At 36.0% G+C, this 22,796-nt stretch overlaps 1 protein-coding gene across 2 annotated transcripts in view; it reads right to left on the bottom strand.

The window, feature by feature from the left end:
* The window catches only part of Rnf17 (ring finger protein 17), a 124,023-nt gene extending 101,484 nt beyond the window's left edge, over positions 1–22,539 (bottom strand). For both annotated transcript variants that reach the window (XM_074042830.1, XM_074042831.1), the window contains exons 1-6: positions 22,410–22,539; positions 19,895–19,989; positions 14,848–14,939; positions 12,679–12,790; positions 11,482–11,562; positions 9,878–9,978 (exon numbers count right to left, since the gene is read on the bottom strand). In XM_074042830.1, coding sequence (XP_073898931.1) covers positions 9,878–9,978; positions 11,482–11,562; positions 12,679–12,790; positions 14,848–14,939; positions 19,895–19,989; positions 22,410–22,539 — 611 coding nt within the window. The remainder of the gene's footprint in view (positions 1–9,877; positions 9,979–11,481; positions 11,563–12,678; positions 12,791–14,847; positions 14,940–19,894; positions 19,990–22,409) is intronic.
* Positions 22,540–22,796: the final 257 nt, after the last annotated feature.

The raw sequence follows: 22,796 nt of genomic DNA, 5'->3' as shown, positions 1-22,796 counted from the left end.
GGGTGCATATGTAATTGTTCTATTTTCTTGTTATATTGACCCCTTTATCATTACATAATAAGCATTTGTCTCTTTTTATAGTTTTTTAAATTTAAACTTTATTTCAGGTTTATTATTTGTATACTTGAAGTATAGCCACTCCTTTTTTTTTTGATCTCTGCTTACACTGGCTATCTTTTTTCCATCCATTCTCTTTTAGTCTGTGTGTGTCCTTATGAATGAGAGTCTTGTAGGAAGCATAATGGGTTCTCCCCTCCTATTCTGCTACTCTGTGCCTTTTACTTTAGTCAATTCACATTCAACGATTATTATTACTACATTCTCATGATTATTATTTTGGTTTCTCAAGAGAGAGTCTTAGTACATAGCAGAGTTCTCCTGCCTCAGCCTCCTGTGTGTTCTACAAAGCATGTCTCAAAGTAATTATTGGTGGTAAAGACTACTGCCATCTTGTTGCTTGATTTTTAGTTTTTTTGTAGACTCCTTTTTCTTTTCTTCTTTTTACTGTCTCCTGTGGTTAAGTGATTTCCTCTAGCAGTGCACTGTTATTTCTTTTCAATTTTAGTGTATTTATTATGAGTTGTTTTATGCTTACCATAAAACTTACTAAAAACATATTAAAAACATCTTATAGTTATGACATTTTATTTTTAAACAGATAGCTACTTTGACATTGATTAAAGAAAGAAAGGAGAAATTCTATACTTTAAGTTCATTCTTCCCTACAGTTTGAATTTTTGTTTTGCTTTTTTTTTTTTTCTGTGGTACTGGGGTTTGAACCTATAGCTTCATGCTTGCTAGGCAGGCACTATACTGCTTGAGCTATACCTTTAGCTCTTGCTTTGTTTTTTTGAGACAAGGTCTCACCATTTAGCCCAGGCTGGCCTCGAACTCAAAAATCCTTCTATCTGGGCCTCCCAAGTGCCAGGATTATAGGTGTATGCCACCACACCTGACTCGACATTTTGAAGTTTTGATCTCTCAATTTATGTATTTTATATTGCTTACTCATTAGTAACTTGCTATTTAAATTTGTTTTTGTTGTTTAATCTTCCTATTTACGGTATAAGTGGTTTCTTCCCTAGAATTATGCTACTAAAATTTTTAAGTTTTGTATATGTTTACTTTTACCTATGAATTTCGTATCTTCAGATGTTTTCATGGTTTTTTGTTTCAGTTTGGAGTATTCCTTTTAGACTTTCTTTCAGAACAGGTCTGATGTTAATGAATTCCCCCAGCTTTCATTTTTCTAAAGGATAGCTTTGCCAAGTACAGATTCTTGGTTTGCTTTATTTTTTTCCACCAGCAATTTGAATAGATTATCTTATGCTTATGGTCTACAGGTTTTCTGCTAAAAACTCTACTGTTATTTGTATTGGGAATTCTTTTTTTTTTTTTTTTTTGTAGTACGGGGCTTGAACTTAGGACTTACACCTTGAGGCACTCCACCAGTCCTTCACTCCACAAGTCACTTCTTGTGAAGGGCTTTTTGAGATAGGGGCTTGTGAACTATTTGCCCAGGTTGACTTCAAACTGCAATCCCCCTGATCTTTGCCTCTCGAGTAGCTAGGATTATAGGCATGGGCCACTGGTTTCTGGCTGTATTGGGAATCCTTTATAAGTGAAGTATTTCTTATCTCTTGCTGCTCTTAGAATTTTTCCTTTGCCTTTGATTTTTTTCCCCCTGACAGAACTGGGGTTTTTGAACTAAGGGCCTTGTGTTTGCACTTGAGCCATGCCTCCAGCCCTTTCTGCTTTAGTTATTTTTCAGATAGGGTCTCAATTTTTGCCCAGTCTGACCTGGATGACAATCTTCCTATTTAGGCCTCCCACATAGCTGGGATGACAGGTGTGCACCCAGCTTATTGGTTGAAATGGGATCTTGCCAACTTTCTGCCTTAGCTTGCCTCAAATCATGATCCTACTGATCTCTGCCTCTCCATTAGCTGGGGTTACAGATGTGAGCTACTGAGCATGTACTGTCTTTGATTTTTGATAGTTTGATTATTATATGTCTTGATGAACTCCTTTTTTGAATTGTGTTTGACCTGAGATCTCTGTGTTTCCAGTCTTGGTTGCTGACTTTCCTCTGGCTAAGGAATTTTTCAGCTAATTTTTCCTTAACTATGCTTTCTGGCTCCCTCTCCCCTCCTCTTCTCTTCTTTCCCTTCCCCTCCCCTCTGCTCCCCTCCCTTCTCCTCTCCTCCTCTCTCTCTCTCTCTGTACTGGAGTTTGAACTGAGGGCTTTGTGCCACACCCCTAGTCCTTTTTTGCATATAGGCTCTCACATTTTTGCTCCCAGCTGGCCTTGGGCTGTGATCCTCCCACTCTTTGTAGTATCTGTCCTTCATAGGATGAGTTAGGAAGTGTCCCCACCTTATTTGGTATTTTGGAAGAATCTGGAGAGGATTGGTGTGAATTTTTCATTGAATGTTTGGTATAATTCGCCAGATGCTGTTATTTGGATGTGTGTTCCTCAGAGGGCACATGTAAAGGCTTGGTCTGCAGGGTGGTAGTTTTGAGAGGTTCCGTGGTCCTTTAAGAGGTAGAACCTTAGGTCCTTCTGAAACATGCTTTCACAAGGGATTGTGGAACCTCATCTTTCCCTTCCCTCTGCTTCCTGGTTTGAGAGTGACCTCTTGCTCCCACCATAATGTGCAGCTGCCCTCCCCATAGGCCCAAACAGTGAATCCTCCCCATCTTGGACTTGAACCTCCAGAATCATGAGCCAAAATTAACCCTCTTTGCTGTATAAGTAGCCCATGTCAAGTATTTCATTGTAGTAATGCCATCTGGCTCATGGCTTTTATTTGTTACTTTTGATTACTGATTCTGTCTCCTTACTGGCTATAAGTCTGTTTACATTTTCTAATTCTTCATGGGTCACTCTTGACATGTTATTTGTTTCTTAGAAATTTGCACATTTCATCTAGGTCACTGAATTTGTGTACAGTACAGAGAGAGAGAAAGAAAAGAAGAGAAAGGAAGGGAGAAGAGAGATAGCCAGAAAACATTAAGGAAATATTAACTGAAAAATTCCTTAGCCAGAGGAAAGTCAACAACCAAGACTGCAAGCACAGAGATTTCCAGTCAAACACAATTCAAAAAAGGCCAGGTGTGGTGGCTCATGCTGTAATCCCAGCTACTTTGTAGGCAGAGATTACTAGGATCACACTTTGAGGCCAGGCCAGTCCAGGCAAAATAAAGAGGAGTAACCTCTCAACAAATAAGCTGGGATTGGCTTAATGTGCCTGTAATCCCAGGTAGGTGGGAGGCATAAGTAGGACTGTGGTCCAAAGGCCTGACCTGGGCAAAAATTCTTTGAGACCCTATGCAAAAATATAACTAAAGCAAAGAGGGGTTGGGCATAAGGCTCAAGTGACAAAGTGGTTGAGTGCTTACCTAACAAGCAAGAAAGCCCCGATATCAAACCTCAGTATTGAAAAAAAAAATGACCTTACAACTACAGCAATGGAAAGGAGCATTAGAAATTATTGTGAATAACTAATATACCAACAAACAGACAAATCTAGAAGATATGGACACAAACTACCAAAATTGAATCATGAAGAAACAGAAAACCTGTACAAATCAATTCCAGGCAATGACATTGAATCAGTAATAAAAAGTCTTCTATCAAAGACTTCAGGACCTGATGCTTCACTATAGAATTCTACCTAACATTTAAAGAAGAATACCAATTGCTGTCAAACTATTTTAAAAAAATACTCAAGCAGAAGGAATTCTTCCAAACTTATTCTATGAGGCCAGAATTACCCTGATACCAAAATTAGGTAAGAACTCAACAAAAATAGCAAATTGTGGACCAATATCCCTGGTGTACAAAAAACAAAAATCCCCAACAAAATATTGGTCAACTGAATTAAACACCACCTTAAAAAGGTCACTAGGATCAAGTGAGATTCATCCCTGAGTTGTGAGGATAGTTCAACATTCATTTATCAATAAATGAGACACATCACACTAACAGAATCCAAACAAACTCCAAGAAAAATCAGAAGGAAAGAATATACCATATGATTCTTTTGATTGATTCAGAAAACATGTTTGATAAAATTCAATATCCCCTTATGATAAAGAACTTTCAACAAATTAGGTATTAGTTTTCCGTAACTGTAACAAATACTTGAGATAAGCAGCTTAAAAGCAGAAAAAGTTTATTTGGCTTACAATTTTGGAGGTTTCAGTCCATGGTTGGTTGCTTTTGAGCTAATGAGCAAGGCAGTACATCATGGCAGGAGCCTGTGGTAGAGGAAGATGCTCAACTGACAGTAACCAGGAAGCAAAGAAAAAGGAAGAAGAGAGGCTGGGGTCCTAATATGTCCTTCAGGGGCATGCTCCAATGACCTAACTAATTTCTGCTAGGCTCTATCATCTCCCAATAATGCTGGGATAAGCATTAAGCCTTTGTCACAAGGGCCTTTGGGGGACATTCGATATCCCAGCTATAGCAGGTATAGAAGGAATGTATCTCAACACAGTATGTCACATATGATAAACTCACATCATACTGAATGAGGGAAAACTTCCTCTACGATGTGGAAGAATCCAAGGATGTCCATTTTTACCACTTTTATTCAACAAAGTATTGGAAGTCCTAGACAGAGCAATTAGGCAAGAGAAAGAAAGAAAGGCACTCAAACTGAAAAGTAAGAAGTTAAACTGTCCTTTGCAGATAACATTATCTTACATATTAAAAATCTAGAAATTCCACTAAAAAAACTGCTGGAACTAATAAACCTATTCAATAAAGCTGCAGAAAGTCGGTAGTATTTCTGCATGCTAATAACTAGTTATCTAATAAAGAAATCAGGAGAACAATCTCACAATAGCTATAAAAAGCTAGCAATAAATTTAATCAAAGAAGTGAAAGATCTCTATGATGAAAACTACAAAACAATTATCAACTCAAAATGGATTAAAGTCTTAAATGTAAAGACCTGAAACAGAAAACACTGGGCAAACACTTTCAGGACACTGGTCTGGGCAGTGGTGTTTTTGGATATGACTCCAAAAGGATAGGCAACAAAAAATTGACAAATGGGACTATATCAAACTAAAGACTGTGTATAGCAAAAGAAACAATGGAGCAAAAACACAACCTAGAGAATGGGAGAAAATAATGGCAAATTATACATCTAAGAAGAGTTAATAACCAGAATATATAAGGACTCACATGTAAAACAACTCAAGTGCAAAAACCCAAATAACCCAATTTAAAAAATGGAATAATGATCTGAATCACAAAAGAAGACATGTCAATGGACTAAGAAAGATGAAAACTGAGCATGATTAATCATTAGAAAAATGCAAATCAAAACCACGATGACATTATTACCCTCATCCCAGTAAGAATGGCTATTATCAAAAAGACTAAAAATAGTAAGTGTTGATAAGGATGTGGACAAAGAGAAACCCTTGTTCACTATTGGTGGGCCTGTATCTTAGTTCTGCCATTATTGAAGATACAGAATATGTTTGGCTAAAAATATGGAGATTTTAAGTCAAGAAAGAGACAAGAAGAAAAAAGGGAAGGGAAGGCCACAGAATTCAGCAATCCTACTGTTGGATATATACCCAAAGAAAATTAAATCAATTTGTCAAAAAGATACCTGTATTCCTATTCACAATAGCCAGGATTAATGTCCATCCAGATGAACAGATAAAGAAAATGTGGTATAAGTACATAATGGAATACTATTCTGGTGTAAAAAGCATGAACTCCTATCATTTGTGACATTATATTAGTATGACTCAACCACAGAAAGACAACTACCACATGATCTCACTCATAAATATACTTTTTTCCTTGGGATCCCAAGGAAATTGGGCATTAATAGAGAAACTAGAGAGACGGGAGAAGAGAGAGATCAATTAATGGTACAATATTATAGTCTCATAGGAGGAATAAGCTCCAGTTATTATATGGCAGTATTATATCCACTCTGGTGAATACAATTAATAATATACTATAGATCAATTGATCGATCTCAAAATAGCTAGGAGAACAAAATTTGATTATTCTTACCAAAAAGAAATGATAAAAGTTTAAGGTGATAGATATGCTAATTACCACAAGTTGATCACTATCCATGAATCAAAATAAAAACATCACAGTGTAACTCATAAATATGTACAGACAGTATGTACAAACATAAAAACTAAAAATACCAGGGCTAGGAGTGTGGCTTAAAGGGAGAGAGCCTGCCTAGCAAGCACAAGGTCCTGAGTTCAAACTCCAGTACTGCCAAAAATAAGATAAAAAAGAACAAAACACCTAGGAATAAACCTAAGGAAAGCTAAAGACTTGTATGCCAAAACAACACAAAATTGCTTAAATGAATTAAAGATATAAAAATGAGAAGATATATTTACAAATTAGAAGACTTAATATTGAGGTTACTACTGTTCAAAGTGATCTACCAATAAACATAATCCCTATCAAAATCTCAATGACATTTCTTGCACAAAACATACCTTAAAAATGATGTAGAATCTTAAAAGAGATGCTGAATAGCCATAACAATCTTGAAAAACAACAACAATGATGGCAGACTCACACTTTCTGAATTCCAAACTTACTACAAAGGTACAGTAATCAAAATAGTATGGTGCTGGCATAAGGACATACATATATAGATCAATGGAATAGAACTGAAAACCCAGAACTAAACCTTCATATATAAGGTGAACTGATTTTTGACAAGGATGCCAAGACCATTCAATGGAGGAAAAAGATGGGTCTTTTCAACAAATGATGCTGGGAAAACTGGATATCTAATTCAAAAAAACCGTTACTTTAAATTATATTCAGGAATTAACTAAAATAGATCAAAGATCTAAATGTAAGAACTACCAACCATAAAATTCTTAGAAGAAAACATGGGGGAAAAAGCAGCATAATGTTGGATTTGGCAATAATTTGGGAGGGATGACACAAAATGCACAAGCCACAAAAGAAATAACAGATAAACTGGACTTCATAAACTCAAAAGCTTTTATGAATCAAAGGACACTATCAAGAGAATGAAAAGATACCAACTGAGTGGGTGAACTATTTGGAAGTCATATATCTGATAAGGATTTAATATACAGAACAATTGAGAAATTCTACAACCCAACAATAAACAACTCAATTAAAAATGGACATGGACTTGGATATTTTTTCAGAGAAGATATATAGTCAATAAATAAATGTGAAGATATTCAACATCAGTACTCATTAGGGAAATACAGATCAAAGCTAAAATGAGATAGTACTTCATATCCATAAAGATAGATAACTGAAAAAAATTCATATTGTTGATGATACAGAGAAATTGGAATGCCTGTTTATTGTTGGTGGGGAAGTAAAATGGTATATGCAGTTACTGTGGAAAACAGTTTTATAGTTCCTCAAAAGTTAAACACAGAATTACTTCATGGCACGAAACTGTATACTTATAAATTGCTTAAAAAGTAGCCAGGTGCTTGTGGCTTCATCCCTGTAATCCAAGCTACTCAGGAAGCAGAGATAAGGAGGATAGTGGTTCAAAGTCAGCCCTACCTTAAAAAAAAACCCCAATCACAAAAAAGAGGTGGTGGACTGGCTAAAGGTTTAGCCTGTGAATTCAAACCACAGCACTGCGAAAAAAAAAAAACCAAGCCAAGCCCAGCTACTTCTGGAGGCAGAGTTAAGAGGGTCATGATCACAGACCAGCCCAGGAAAATGTGAGAGACTCTATCTGAAAAACAAACTAAAAAGTGAAAAGGGTTGAGGGGCATAGCTCAAGTGGTAAAGCACTTGCCTAGCAAGCAAGAGGCCGTGAGTTCAATCCCCCATGCAGCAAAAAAACAAAACAAATGGCTTAAAAGAAATGAAATTGCTTCTCAGAGAGGAAAAAAGTAGTTAAAAAGATAAATTTTGTGTAATGAATATTTTTCCACTGAAAAAGAAAAAACAAAAACAAAACCTCCTATCCATGTCCTATGGGGATTACAGATTAGAAGACTTAATACTGTCACTTGAGTATTTAAATAATTAAAAAGTAAATGTGTTGTGACACAAACTTGGAGAGTAAGCTGGAGATGTGGCTCAGTATAGGGCACTTGCCAAGAACACCTGAGACCCTAGGTTTGACCCCCTGTAACATACACACACACACCAACTAATGAATGCATTGTAGACTGACTCTATGTGCCACGCATCCTAAGGAGATTTGTTTTTGTTATATTTTGTTTTTTGAGACAGGGTTTCACTATGTAGTCCAGGTTAGCCTCAACTTACTATGTAGCCCAGGTTGGCCTCAAACTCATGATCCTTCTGCTTTAGCCTCTCAAGTGCTGGGAAGGAGTTTCTTTTGTTTGCTTTTTTAAAGTATTGGTCTAAGAAGTCAAATGGACAAGTAACATTACTAAATATATTACTATGAGTATGTCACAAGTTTTATAGCCTGTTCTTGAAATACATACTGGAGGGAATCCGTAATGTGATTAAAAATAATATAACAGAGCTTTGGAGCCGGGCACCAATGGCTCATGCCTGTAATTCCATCTACTCGGTAGGAAGAGATCAGGAAGATCACAGTTTGAACCCAGTCCAGGCAAATGGTTCTTGAGAGCTTATGTTGAAAATACCACCCAACACAAAAAAGGTCTGGTGGAGTGGCTCAACAGGTAGAGCACCTACCTAGCAAGCATGAAACCCTGAGTTCAAACTCTAGTACTAAGAAGAAGAAAGAAAGAGAGAATAAGAAAAGAAGAAGAAGAAAGAAAGAAAGAAAGGAAGGAAGGAAGGAAGGAAGGAAGGAAGGAAGAAAGAAGAGGGAGAAGGGAGGGGAGGAGGGGGAGGGGGTTTTTGAGTTTAAAGTTAGCTTTGGCCAAGATGCCCCAGCACTGACGAATGGATTAAGAAAATGTGGTATCTATACACAATGGAATTTTATGCAGCCATGAAGAAGAACGAAATGTTATCATTCGCTGGTAAATGGATGGAATTGGAGAACATCATTCTGAGTGAGGTTAGCCTGGCTCAAAAGACCAAAAATCTTATGTTCTCCCTCATATGTGGGTATTAGATCAAGGGCAAACACAACAAGGGGATTGGACTATGAGCACATGATAAAAGCGAGAGTACACAAGGGAGGGGTGAGGATAGGTAAGACACCTAAAAAACTAGCTAGCATTTGTTGCCCTTAATGCAGAGAAACTAAAGCAGATACCTTAAAGCAACTGAGGCCAATAGGAAAGGGGGAGTAGGAACTAGAGAAAAGGTTAGATCAAAAAGAATTAACCTAGAAGGTAACACCCACGCACAGGAAATCAATGTGAGTCAATGCCCTGTATAGCTATCCTTATCTCAACCAGCAAAACCCCTTGTTCCTTCCTATTATTGCTTATACTCTCTCTACAACAAAATTAGAGATAAGGGCAAAATAGTTTCTGCTGGGTATTGAGGGGGGGGGAGCGGGAGGGGGTGGAGTGGGTGGTAAGGGAGGGGGTGGGGGCAGGGGGGAGAAATGAACCAAGCCTTGTATGTACATATGAATAATAAAAGAAAAATGAAAAAAAAAAAAAGGGGTTTAGTATGTTATATAAAGGTCTAAGTAAGTTTTAAAAGTATACAATAAAAAGCTTTGGTGTGTGAAAAAAAAAAAAAGTTAGCTTTGGGACCAGAAGGTAGGTAAATAGCAAAAAAAAAAAAAAAATTAAAAGTATGAATTACTTTTCATTTTGAAGTTGTAAAAATCAGTCTATAGGGACTTACTACTTTGCAAACTTGTTTAAAAGTTACTCCTTACTTCAACCAAACAAAGGAATAGAATGACACATTAATGTTTAAAACTTCATTTTCATTAAGTGTACATTTTTAAATTACCTGGAATCAAGAGAAGCAAAAAGTTTATCAAATTGTTTCTCCACAACCTCTATAAGACTGTTTGTCTCCTTTTTTGTTTTATTCTGTGTACAATCAAGCATCTGGAAAAAGCAATTCAAAATCTAATTTGGTATTTTTACCTTGCAGAAGTTGTACTATCAGTACCTTCTTTTCAAAATAACAACACAATAGGTGATAAGGTAATAAACAGAAAAGTTAAAAATTCAACTTTAAATCTTGGTACTTGTCAGCAAGACATCTTGTTGACATTCTGTATTGATAATTTGGTTAAGAAAAAAAACCCACTGAAAATTTTCTAAACTGTTTTTTTCTTATCCTTTTTATCATTATAGGACACAAATTACTTTGGACAGCTGAATTTCTTTCTTTTTTTTTTTTTTTACAAATTAATAGGCTTTATTGTCCTGTTTCTATACATGCTAGACAGCTGAATTTCTGTGGTAGGATTCTCTGAAACAAAATACAAAAACAAACAACCCCAAATAAAACTTAGAGAAACCACACTTGAATTAAAATGTTAGCTATTCCATGTTTCTTTGCATTTTTAAACAATTTAAAAATGCATGACCCCTCTTTTCCTTCCAATTTCTACCTTTTGGAATGGGAATGTCTATCCCACACCTGTCTCACTTTTTTTCTTTCAGTGCTGAGAAGCAAACCCAGAGCCTTGTGCAAGCACTCTACCACTGAGCTACATCCCCAGCCTAACTAATGTGTTCTAGAAGCAGATAATTTCTTGTCTACATTAACAAGCTCACAGTTGAAAAGTAATTTTTCTCAGGATAAATCCTATCCTGAGTCTCACACGTATGTGACTTAGAAGATATTGAGATTATATTTTTATCTTAAGAGTTGATGCTGGCTTTGAGAAAGTTGGGGTGAGGTGGATGTATTTTGCCCCTTTGAGCTGAACTGTGCCCTCTTCCAGATTCAGATGTTAAAGTCCCACACTCAGTTTACCACAGATTAGTTTTTCTCACTACATCTAGTACTTATTATCTTACACCTAGTTTTCATCACAGGTAACATTCTTTTTACCCTTCCTTCTCAAATGTTTTTCTTCTCTCATTCTTCTGTCCTTTTATCATATTTCCTATTCCTTTTGAGAAATCTGCCTTTTTATAGTGACTTTCAGCCAATCAAAATGTTCTGTCCTTTTCTGCAAAAAAGCAGCCAAAAAACTTGACTCTTTAATTATAAATTTGTTGTTGCTGGGTGTTTAAGAGCTTGTTCCCTGTCATCAAATGAATGAGTCTCTTGTCAGGTAAAGCATACAGAAAATAAGATTCTCTCAGCTGGTGGATACAGCCAGGCAATGAACTGGGATGCTTCAAAGATAACATTCAGTCTTGTACAAAAAATACAAGTCATGGTTTCGTACTAATCTCCAATTTCATTAGGTTCCTAACACAACAATGCTACAAATCCAATCAATTCTTTCTTATGTTTCTCTATTACTAGGTTGGAATAGTTAACACAGTGCTAAATTCTAACCCCAGTGATAACACATCCAAATGTACACATTTAAAGAGTGCATGTTATGCTTCTCTTTGTGATTGAATTTAATCATTCAAAATGCTTACTTTTAGAGCAATACTTAATTGTTCAAAATTATAGCCTGCTATCTTCAATGCTTCATCAATTTCTTCTGTAATTTTAGTCTCCTGAGGAGAAACACATACAAATATAAAATACAAAAATAGATGCCTATATATATAGTATAGTTGCAAAAATGTCAAGCTACCTTTTTAGTTACAAGAACAATGCACTGCTGCTGCAGAAATCTTAAAATAAGCACCCAAAATAACACTTCTAACTCTGCTAACCCAGAAATAAAAAGCATTAACATTTTGACTCGGTTATAGCATGCTAGATTTTTTCCATAAAAGATCTATTTCTATCTCTAGATAAACATATACGCATATATTCTTTTTTTGAGACAGGGTCTCACTATGTATCCCAGGGTAGCCTCAAACTTGTGATCCTCTTGCCTCAGCTGCTTAGCCTAAGTGCTAAGATTACAGGCATGCACTACCACGCCAGGCCATAAAGTCATACTTCTAAAAGACAGGATTATGCTTCACATCCATTTTTAAATTTACAAACTATCTTGGATGATTTATCTTGGCAGTAAGTACACACATACAAAAATTATATTTAAAAAATATATTATAATTTGTCTCTGTTAAGATTTAAATGAAGTAAAAAAGAGCAAGATTAAGATAGCTCCCTGCCCTCCAAGTTCATTAGTGATCTTAACAAAGAGATTTCACAACTCATTCTGCTACATTTTGGAGTTTTTTTGCATTTCTGATCTCAAAATTATCAGGAAGAGTAACAGGTAAATTCAACCTTCAACAACAATAATAGTATCATCAACAACAACAAATGCAATTAGGCCTTTGGTTGCCATTAAAATAACTGGAAAGCTATACTTAGAATTTAGAAAGTTGTACTTTGTACATGTTTCACAAAATCTGGATTCAGTACTAGGTTCAAAGGGAAGAAGATACATTCAAGTAAATATCAAGAACTCTGAAGAAGAGTCAGTTAAAGGGCTGCCGTTAGGAAGAAAAGAGAATGAGTATAGGTTAGAATAGTTCAAACACAGAATAAAACAAAAGATTCAATAAGGAGAGTAGGTGTATATCTGTTGCCTTTAAGTTCCAAAAACAATCTACAATTATAGGAATCTTGAGAGGAGGAGAAGAAAAGTTAAGCTACCAGGGATAGAGCCAATGGTTAGTATCATCATACTTCAAGATCAACATTTTTCATACCGACGTTATAGCTGATGAGCTCAGAACAGTCCTGTGTATGGAGGTTGAATGTTCTAAACCAACAGTTAGCTGATCACCCGTTCTTTTAAAGTCTGGAGAACAATTCTTTATCCTGAAAAAGGTCAAATATATTATTTTAAATACTTGCAAAAATATAATGGTCTTAACCTTATAATCTGATTTTTATTGCCTATTGAAAAATTCATGATTTATCAAAACATGCACAGTGGGGTCTCAATTATCTCTAAGAGAGGAGAGAGAATAAAAGAGTAAATATGCTTTCATATAAACTTAATTTTAACCAAGAATTCAACTTCTTAAATTCCTAATATTGACTTGAAGTTATATGTGTTTTAATTTCTTAGTTACCTCTCCTTACCTGGTATTTTCTGGTATCAGTATTGACAATGACTGAAATGTCTTAAGCTCAATTAAAGTAAGAAATTATACACATACATTAGAAGTAGTTATACATAGAAATGTCAGCTATTAAATAGATGTACTGATAACCCTGGGTAATTTACAAAAAGGCAATGAATTTACCTAGTTAATTGTAAAGAAAAGGTTAGTTGTATTTTCTTGTCCAAAGAAGCTGAGTTTTGACTGATTTTTATACTTATCTCTAAATTGGCCAGCACACAGTAAGCACTTAAGTGTTTGCTGAATAAGTTAATAATAACCTTATGGTTTATAGATGTTTAAATATATTACTCTTATAGAGAGAAATACAAGATTAAGTAATTTTAAAACATTCTATTATTTTGAACAGAGAAAATTCATGTTTTTCTTTTCTGTGGCTATTTTTTGCAACAGGGTCTTGTTATGTAGGCTATGCTGGCCTCCAATTCTCAAGTCTCCTGTTTCAGTTTCCTAAAGCAATGGGATTACAAACATGTGTCACCACATCCAACAATATTCATATTTCTTAAATGTATGAGTACATGGCCCTAAGGATCCCATTATTCAATTCCTGTTTAAAATATTAAAGACAAAACAGAAAAGAAATACATTATGAATCAAGGAATACTATAATTTAAAAATATATAATTATTTTAAACCAAACTGCATTTAAATTAAGGACTAGGAATTTCTAACATTAAGTATACATGGAAAACTTAATTTAAAAATGGTAATTTGGAAGAAATTTGGGGACTTTCTGGTAATGAATTTGCTTACCTCTGAAAGTAAATTTCACTTTGTAACTCTATTAGATACTACACATATCTCGACAAGAATACAATCTGATTTGATTTGCATGGTGTTTTAAGTCAGAAAATTTCACAAAGAAATGCAGATCTCTAGTTTGTCTTAGGAAAAAGAAAAAGATCTGGCAACACTGGGTTGGTCTTAACACATATCAACAATGGCCTGCGTAGACTGGAGGCTGCCTTCTTTGGTGGGGAAGAGTCAGTCAGTCCTCTTGATTTGCCACAATACTTACTATTTATCGTTTAGACTCAGTCTATGTTACCTAGTAGTCATCTGGTTGACTTTTGCAAGTTTTTAAATTTGGGAGCCCTAAATTTTATAAAAATATCTACTCCATGGACACAAGGCCTATGGTCACTGATTCACAATGAGGCAGAAGGATTCCTAAGGGTTTATTATAATCACATAAGGGTCTTATAGACTTAGCAGGAGAAACAAATACAGCTAAGTGCAAAAAAAAGTAACATAACAGTTGTCTCTAGCTCAGGTATGTTTTTAAATAATCTATTTACTAATTAAAAGAAAGCATTTATTAACACCTACATTTTCTGCATCTTATTAGAATGGAAAAATGAATAAAAGAATCACAAAGTTACTATTTTTCTTTTTATAAATCACCTCTTCCCACAACTGTGTTTGTGCTATTCTTAACATCAGAGAAATAATCTTTTCTCTATAAAGTTATGGCCCAGAAGCAGTAAGTTTTGCTAGTACTGTCCCCTCCGCCTCTCATTCTCATGTAGTAAATTTTCTCATTCTTTCCTTCCCTTTAAATAAGACAAATCAATGCTGCTTCTTTAGCAACATTAGTTTCCATTCCACCAACAGCCAAGACAAATTATGAACTTAAATAGAACTCTATAAACAATAGATCCAAGAATGACATTTTATCAACAACTCTAAAATTATTTCAGAAATAGGTTGAACTTTAAAGCTAAAATAAATGCACATAGAACATACATTTTCGGTTGCAATTTGTCCATAGAAGAATCTTCTTTAATATATCCATCTACTGGGTAGTATCCTTGTCTCATATTTATAGGTGTAGCAACCTAAGGACAAAATAAGATTTAAAAAGAAAAACAAGGGCTGGGAGCATGGTTCAAGTGGTAGAGGGCCTGTCTAGCAAATACAAGGTTTTAAGTTCAACCCCCAGTACCAACCAAAGATAAAATCAAGTAAAATAAAAACAAGCACAAAATCATTCAATAAATTCCATTTACCTAGTAGCCAAACAACTATGTTAAATGTGCCATTCATAAAGTTAAGAATATCCTTAAACATTCTGAAATCCTCTTTAAGTCAAGGGGAAAACTGAACCTACAAGATGGTTTTGCCCTATTTTATCTTTTAAAAAAAAAAGTCAGTCTAGCAACTATTAATTAAATAGAACATTAACTAAAACACCTCATTCTGACACAATTCTAAAGGGAACCCTTGAAAAAATAATTTAAAAGTTCACTGTAAAAATGTATAATAATATCTTGATGTGTTCAAAACTATGAAACACTTAGGAATAAATAATATAAACTCACAAAAAGTTATTGGAGGTGATAAAACAAGAATTGAATAATCAGAAGAATCATGTCAGACTCTTGGAGACAGACAGTCAATATCCTGAAATCCATCTAACGTAAAATTAAAATAATTCTACAAGTTCAAACGGAAAAAATATATATCACACTCTTACAAAAAATTTAACATATAACTCAGTAGGGATTTATTCCACTGGATCAGACTATTATAACACTACTGTAATTAAAACACTACAGTACTTAACACAGTCAATAAGCAGAAGACAGCCTTGAAAAAGATTTACATATAGAATACAAGTGCCATTTCAACCAACAGAAGAAGGATTATTCAATAAATCGTGTGGGAAAGTTTGGTAGTCATTCTGAAATACAAAAGGATTAAAATGTACCTTTTTAAAGCATGATAAACATTGAAGAGACATATATTTATGAATTTGAGGAAGGTCTGCCTGAACAAAGAAAACCTAAGAAGTCACAAAGGAGAGGAAAAACTATTTAAAAGAAACATTTCTGAATGGCTAAATGTAACAAAAATCAAAAGTGAAAGAGTGGGAGAAAATAGCCACATGGGACAAAGTGTTAATATCCCTATCACACAAAGTATTCTTACAAGTGAGGAAAATGACAATTTAAAAGGAAAATACACAAAGGATCTATTAAAGATCCTCAGGAAGAAAAACTAGCAAGTTAGACATATGAAAACATGCTCAATTTCACTGGTAGTTGAGTGAATTGCAATTTAAAATAAGATACATTATTTCTTTATCCATTAAACTGCCAAAAATTAAAACAAACAGAACAAGTCCAAACAATGACTTCTTCCTGGGGTTTGAACTCAGGGCTTCATGCTTGCTAGACAGGCATTCTACCACTTGAGTCACTCTGCCAACTGTTTTTTTTGCTTTTAGTTATTTTTGAGACAGGGTCTCGTGTTTTTGATGGGTGCCAGCCTCAGACCTCCATCTTCCCAATGGCTTGCCTCCCTCATAGCTGGGGATCACAGTTGTGAATGACCATACTGGGCTTATTAATTGAGATGAAGGTTTTGCTAGCTTTCTCGCTCAAGCTGGCCTTGAACCAAGAATCTTCCATTCTCTGCCTCCAGATTAGCTGGGATTACAGATGTGAGTCACAAAACTGGCCAAACTTGGATTTCTTTTGTGCTAGAAATCACAAAATTGATGAGATTTTTTTTTTTTTGGATGATGGGCTTGAAGAATTGTGCAAAATTAAGGTAAAAAAATCTTTTATCATTTACATACAAAGGTTTACTACATAGCCTTTAAAGAAATGTAGGAGCTAATTTCTTAAGAACAGGTGAATGTTGCTAAAAGAAAAAAGGCAGAGGGGGAGAGCTGGCACCAGTGGGAGGGAGGTGTTGGGGAAATGGGGGAGGTGTTTGGGAAATGGGGTAGGAGGGTAAATACAGTGCAGTAAAATGTGTACACATGTAAGTAAATGCAAAAATGATACCTGTTGAAACAACTCCAGGAATCGGGGGAGGGGAGTAAAGGAGAATGGTTGAGGAAGTGAATTCATGTATATTTGATACATTGTAATAACCTGTGTAAATGCCACAATGTACCTCTACCCATTACTGAAAAAAAATTCAGAATACTAAAAAAAAAAAAAAATGAGAGAGAGAAAGAAAAGGCAGACTACTAAGTGTCACAGTCTCCCTTTTTTGTGAAATACACATCAATGGTGGGGAACAGGACATTCTTTCAAGGCTAGCTATGCATTATTAGCATAGTTCAGGGAGAAGGGTTACTTTTAACAAATCACATTGAACTGAGCGATATTTTTAAGCACCTCCCCCAAATTAGGGGGCTAAACATTTTACTTCTAGTTAGTTATGAAATTGCATATCCAGTTAATCCCCTGCTGGTTTAGCATTTCATAAGAGGTTAATGTTACTACAGATTTGATACAGGACATTTCTTCCAGGAAGTTTAAGAAAATGTTAAATGACTGAAAAGATTTCAGTTAAGTTGTATAAAGACTCCTAACTTGTAACATATATAATAAAGGTTTTCTTTTCTCTTCATATTTTGTCATTTAAATTTTATTTATGGTGTTTTTGTTTGTAAGTAAAAAAGTATGGTCAAAATTCTTTGATCAGTGAATATTAGTTGTACAAAATATTGGGTTTCATTGTGACTTTTTTTTTGATGGGACCATCACTGTGACATTTTTACACATTCATATAAATATACTTTCGTCATATTCACCTACCTCCTTACTCTTATTCTCTCTTTTCCGTACCCCTCATTCTCTTCCTTTTCCTTAATGTCCTCTTCTACTTTCATGTTTTTCTAGACTTCAAATGTGGTCAAATTTACCAAAAGTTTTATTTATATAGGTTTAACTTCATGAATATAGATTTAATTTACAAAAGTTTAAATATTTTGTGAATATAAATATTTAAATCTTACTTTTTAGACCACACACATTATTCAAAATTAATAAACATTCCTTAAATTTATACTTTCCATTAATTTGACTAGATTCCTCTAAATTTTCTCTATACTGTATTCCAAATATTAAGTACCAATAAAAATCAAACTTTAGACTAGGTGCTGGTGGCTCACACCTGTATGCAATCCTAGCTACTCAGAAGGCAGAGATGAGGAGCACTGTAGTTCGAAGATAGCCCAGGCAAATAGTTCAAGAGACCCTATCTCAAAAATACCTAACACAAAACAGGGATGGTGGAGTAGCTAAAGTGGTTAAGTGCCTGCCCAGCAAGCATGACCTAGCAAGTGTCAGTTCAAACCTCAGTACTACCAAAAAAAATAAATAAATAAAATTTTACAAAGATGGTAATAATTTCAAGAAGGTTTCTTAAAGGAATCTTTTAAATAAGGACTATTCAGGTATTTGGAGAATCTAAATGTAGCCACTTTCCCAACCAATGGAGGTGGAAAATCTAAGATATATTATAAACGCATACGTAAATATCACAACATATCCCCCTGTATGACTATTATATGATAATTTTTAAAAAAAGATGGATACAGCCAGAGATGGTCCTAGCTGCCTGCTCCTTTTTCCCTTCTCTTATTCTTCCTTCATCACAAGACTATAACTGTCAGCATTTACCATCACAAACACAGGAGTGGGGGAGGGGTCGTCTCTGTCCTAACTATGTAACCTTGCACATCTGAGGAATCCCATGTCAAAAAAAAAGGAAATAGGAATTTCCCACAATAAAAGGCATAACTTGTAATTCCAAAAGAGTTCCTAATATGTAAATGTTTTGCTGTAATGAAAACTTTTAGAAATCACAATACATTTTTATTTTATCTAACCTACAAACCAGTTAATCCATACCTACATAATGGATTATTTTAATAGTCGGGAAGCTTGTAGAGAACTTTTATATCATTCAGATTTGATTCTTATGATCCTATGAGATAAGACAAAGCAGGTATTATTTCCATATCACAAATGAGGAAGCTCAGACTAGGTTGACAAAACGAGAACTGTATTCTAGCTCTTATGCCTCCATTGTCTGCCCACTGGCACAGAAACAGTGGATACAAACCCAATTGTTTTGAGTTTACAGATTAAAAATTTTTCGATGAAGTCAACTTTCTGGAAATATATTATTTAAATTGAATTACACTTGTATTTGTAGTAAATGCAAAAGATGTCTAGCATATATTTTTAAATCTTCACTTGAGGCCGGGTGTGGTGGTTCATGTCTGTAATCTCAGCTACTCAGGAGGCGGAGATTAGGAAGATTACACTTTGAGGCCAGCCTGGTCAAACAGTTAATGAGACCTCATCTCAATCAAGCTGGATATGATGGTTCATGCCTGTAATTCCAGGTTCTGGGAGGCATAGGAAGAAGGATCACAGTTTGGCAAAAACACAAAGCTATCTGAAAAACAACTAAAGCAAAACAGGGCTGTGGGCGTGGATCAAGTGGTAAAGTGCCTGCCTAGCAAGTTCAAAGCCCTTAGTTCAAACCCCAGTACCACCAAAACAAAACCAAAAATTTTTATTTGTTCTCATGGGTTGGTACATTTTAGTCCTTATGGAACTGTTCTGTATTTCATTTGAATAGGCAGTTGTTTTGCTTCCCTGCCTTTTTATAGTATAGCATCTCTACAAATGCAATTTTGATAACACAAAGACTTGAGAGGCATGGTATTAGTATGGAAGGGGAATGGGAGTAAGGCTTTTGAAAAGAATAGTCCCCACTGAAACAAATAAAAAGAGGTAGTTTTCCACAGAAGTATCCAAAGAGTCAAAATATGTGGCTGTATACATGACTTTAGTCCTTTAGTTTCATCACTTTGAACAATTATAAAATGGATGGGCAAAGTTTTGTCTTTTGTTAGGCTTCTTTGCAGCCAAAATGCAAGCTTTTAGATTCTAACTGGAAGTATGTTTTATTTCTCTAACATTTTAACCTTTCAGATCAGACTGTAATGTATTCAACATGAAAAAATTACAAAACTTACCTCACAATTGGGGCATTTAATTGTGCTGTATTCTTCAGGTACTAACAAGCACAGTTCACAAAAAGGGTGTCCACACTGAAGTTCATGGTGGCGACCTATTGATGAAATTGTATCGTGAATTAAACTTTCCACAGTTTTTAATGTTAATGGGAAGCAAATCAAAGGGAAAAATTCAGGAGAAACTATACAAATCAGCAGGAGAGAGCAAAATCAGGCAGCGTTTCATGATAATGTTTTCATTAATTCAGACGGTTATTTTGTACCTAAAATACTATGAATTTACCATATCTTATAAACTTACAAAGTGCTCTGACATAGTTCATTTGATCTTTGTTAAGTAAACATGGCTAAGTAGGCTGGGAATATCTGGTCCAACCTAAAGACGAGGAAACATGTTGGTGATTTTGATAATTAAATGGTTTAACTGAGATCCCAACCTTCTTCTAAGTCTACTAGATTATACATACTACCCTCAAAGAATTTGTATTTCCCATCTTATGAAGGCGTTGGGGAATCCTCGAAATGAAACACTAGGAAGAATGCTTTTATAATAATCTAACATGTTAGGAAGGGCAGAAACCAGAATAGAAGCCAATAGAAGCTACTACTATCACACACATGACCCACCTAAAGATCATTTCTACAAACCCAGGATTTATTAAAGGAAATATCAAAACCTTGGCCGAAAACCTACTATTAAGATTTAATTGTGCTAAGTAGAATTCGAAGTTTAACACAATCAACATTTGTTTTAGTTATGTAAAAGAACTGTCATTTTAAAAACTTTTTTTCAAGAAAACAAAAGGGAAAAGGAAATTAGAAAAAATAAGTTTTTACTAGCAAGAAATTTTAGTTCTCACAGAATTACAATAATTGCATTTTCAATTTTTCCAGTCAAGTGAAATATATGAAACTTGTTTAATAATCTTGCTATATTTTACAGCCCGATTTAAATTCCAGAGATACTACCAAAGAAATCAAAATTCTAAACTATTTTCATATAATTTCTTGTATACTGAAAGTTGGAATAACCTGTGATGCACTTCAGATTGTGAAGCCCTTTCACAATTCTATATGAATTCTGGTTCTTCTAATTGAGTATTTCTAAGTATCATCATACAAGTGCCACAAAAGAACCACCAGTTTTACAAGGTCACGTTTAGGAGTTGTCTTACTTTTTTCCCTTTTTTCTATTTCTCTCTACTTTATCCTGTAATACTAAAATAAATCCTTGCTAAACTTAAGAAAGGTCATGTTTAAGAACTTTATATTATTTCATTAAAAATTGACATTTTCTATGTTAACAGCAGCTGTGAAAACTCTGGGTAGGAGAAACTTGGTTCTCCCCAGAAAACACAACTAGCTTTCTCTAGAAAACCTTTATCTCATAAATGAAGTCCATCTTGAAAGGGCTAAGAAACTGACTGAATGATGTTTACTTTGAAAGTATATAATCATTAAATAGTTACATCAAGTAATAAGAATTTTTGGCAGCTCCAAGATTTTAAGTCACCAACTCATTACTGTCAGGCATAGCACTCTAGGGTATTTCAAGTTACATTAAAATAACTTGAGAGTCCGGGGTGGTGGCCCATGCTTGCAGTCTCAACACTCAGGAGGATAAAAGCAGGAGGACTGCATTGAGGCCAGCCTGGGGACTACATAGTGAGACTCAAACTCAAAAAGATAAAGGATGGAGCTCAGTGGCAGGATGCTTGCCTAGCAAGCTTGGTTTCATCCCCAGCTGAGGGAGGGAGAGGAGAGAGAGAAGGGAGAGAAAGGAAGAAGGAAAAAGAAATAAAAAGGAAACAAACAACAAAATTGAACCTGTACTCATTTTGTATACTGTAAATCAGAGTGCAATACATGATGGCAAAACAAACTAAAAGTCCTCAAAACAAAAACCAAAAAAACCGCAATAACTATTCATAGCGCTCTACTTGTTACTCCAACAAAAATTACCCAAGGCAATCAAGTTTCATTCCTTCTTGACCACAATGCTAACTTTTCCACTCTTTGGTTTTTGATTTTGATTGACAGGAAGGAAGATGAAGCTCCCCGGGCCTACTGCAGGCTAGGAAGACCACAGTTAGCAAAAACTCACTGTGCATTGCAAAACAGCGACAGGGGGACTGTGGGTGCCCTTAGCCTGCTCTTTCACGAATCTACCAAACCGAGGAATGGTGAGACCTCGCCCTGCCATAGCGGGACATGATAGAGGCCTGCACCTCCACGGCCCTGGGACCACCTGTCTTCCGTCCTCCCACGGGGGATGGAGAAGCCGCGGAGGGCTAGGAGTGGGGTGGGGGTGGGAAGGGGTCCCGGCAGCCCTTTAGGGCTGGGCCTAGGCCTCTGGCCTGCGAGGCAGTGTCCTCCACACAGGCTCCAGCTGCCCAAGCCCGTCGCGCACGTGCCTCCTCGGCCCCAGCCGGCACACAGGCCTAACTACCCTAGGTCCACCTCCAACGCCAGCCCAGGCAGAGGCAGGGACGCGGAGCCGACCTCGGGCCCTCACCGGAAGCTCTGGACACCCTCCGTCCACACCGAGCACACTGAACCTCTGAGGTGCCCCAATACCGACTCTTACACCCGACCTGCCCGTAGGAAGACAAGGCGGGCGGAGCCGTCGAAGCCTCTGCCGCCATTGTACCTCCTTTCGGAGGTGCGGATCTGGACCGCGTGCAAGACCCGGAGGCCTTCGCGGCAGTAACCAATCACTACGGGTCGGCTGCCACAGCCAGCCAATCAGGGGGCAAGGAGATTAGAATCCGCCCCAGAATGCCCCAGCCCCACGTGACCTTCGCGGGGGCTGTTTTCAGTGTTACCCTGGGTGCCTGGGTTCCGGGAAGGTGCCTTAAGTGGTGAAGGACCGTTTGCTTTTCTTTACTTACCTTCTTATACT

Source organism: Castor canadensis, chromosome 10 (assembly GCF_047511655.1).
Source record: "Castor canadensis chromosome 10, mCasCan1.hap1v2, whole genome shotgun sequence".
Lineage (NCBI taxonomy): Eukaryota > Metazoa > Chordata > Mammalia > Rodentia > Castoridae > Castor > Castor canadensis.
The sequence above is the reverse complement of the archived record's forward strand: the minus strand, read 5'-3'. Positions and strand labels throughout refer to the sequence as shown.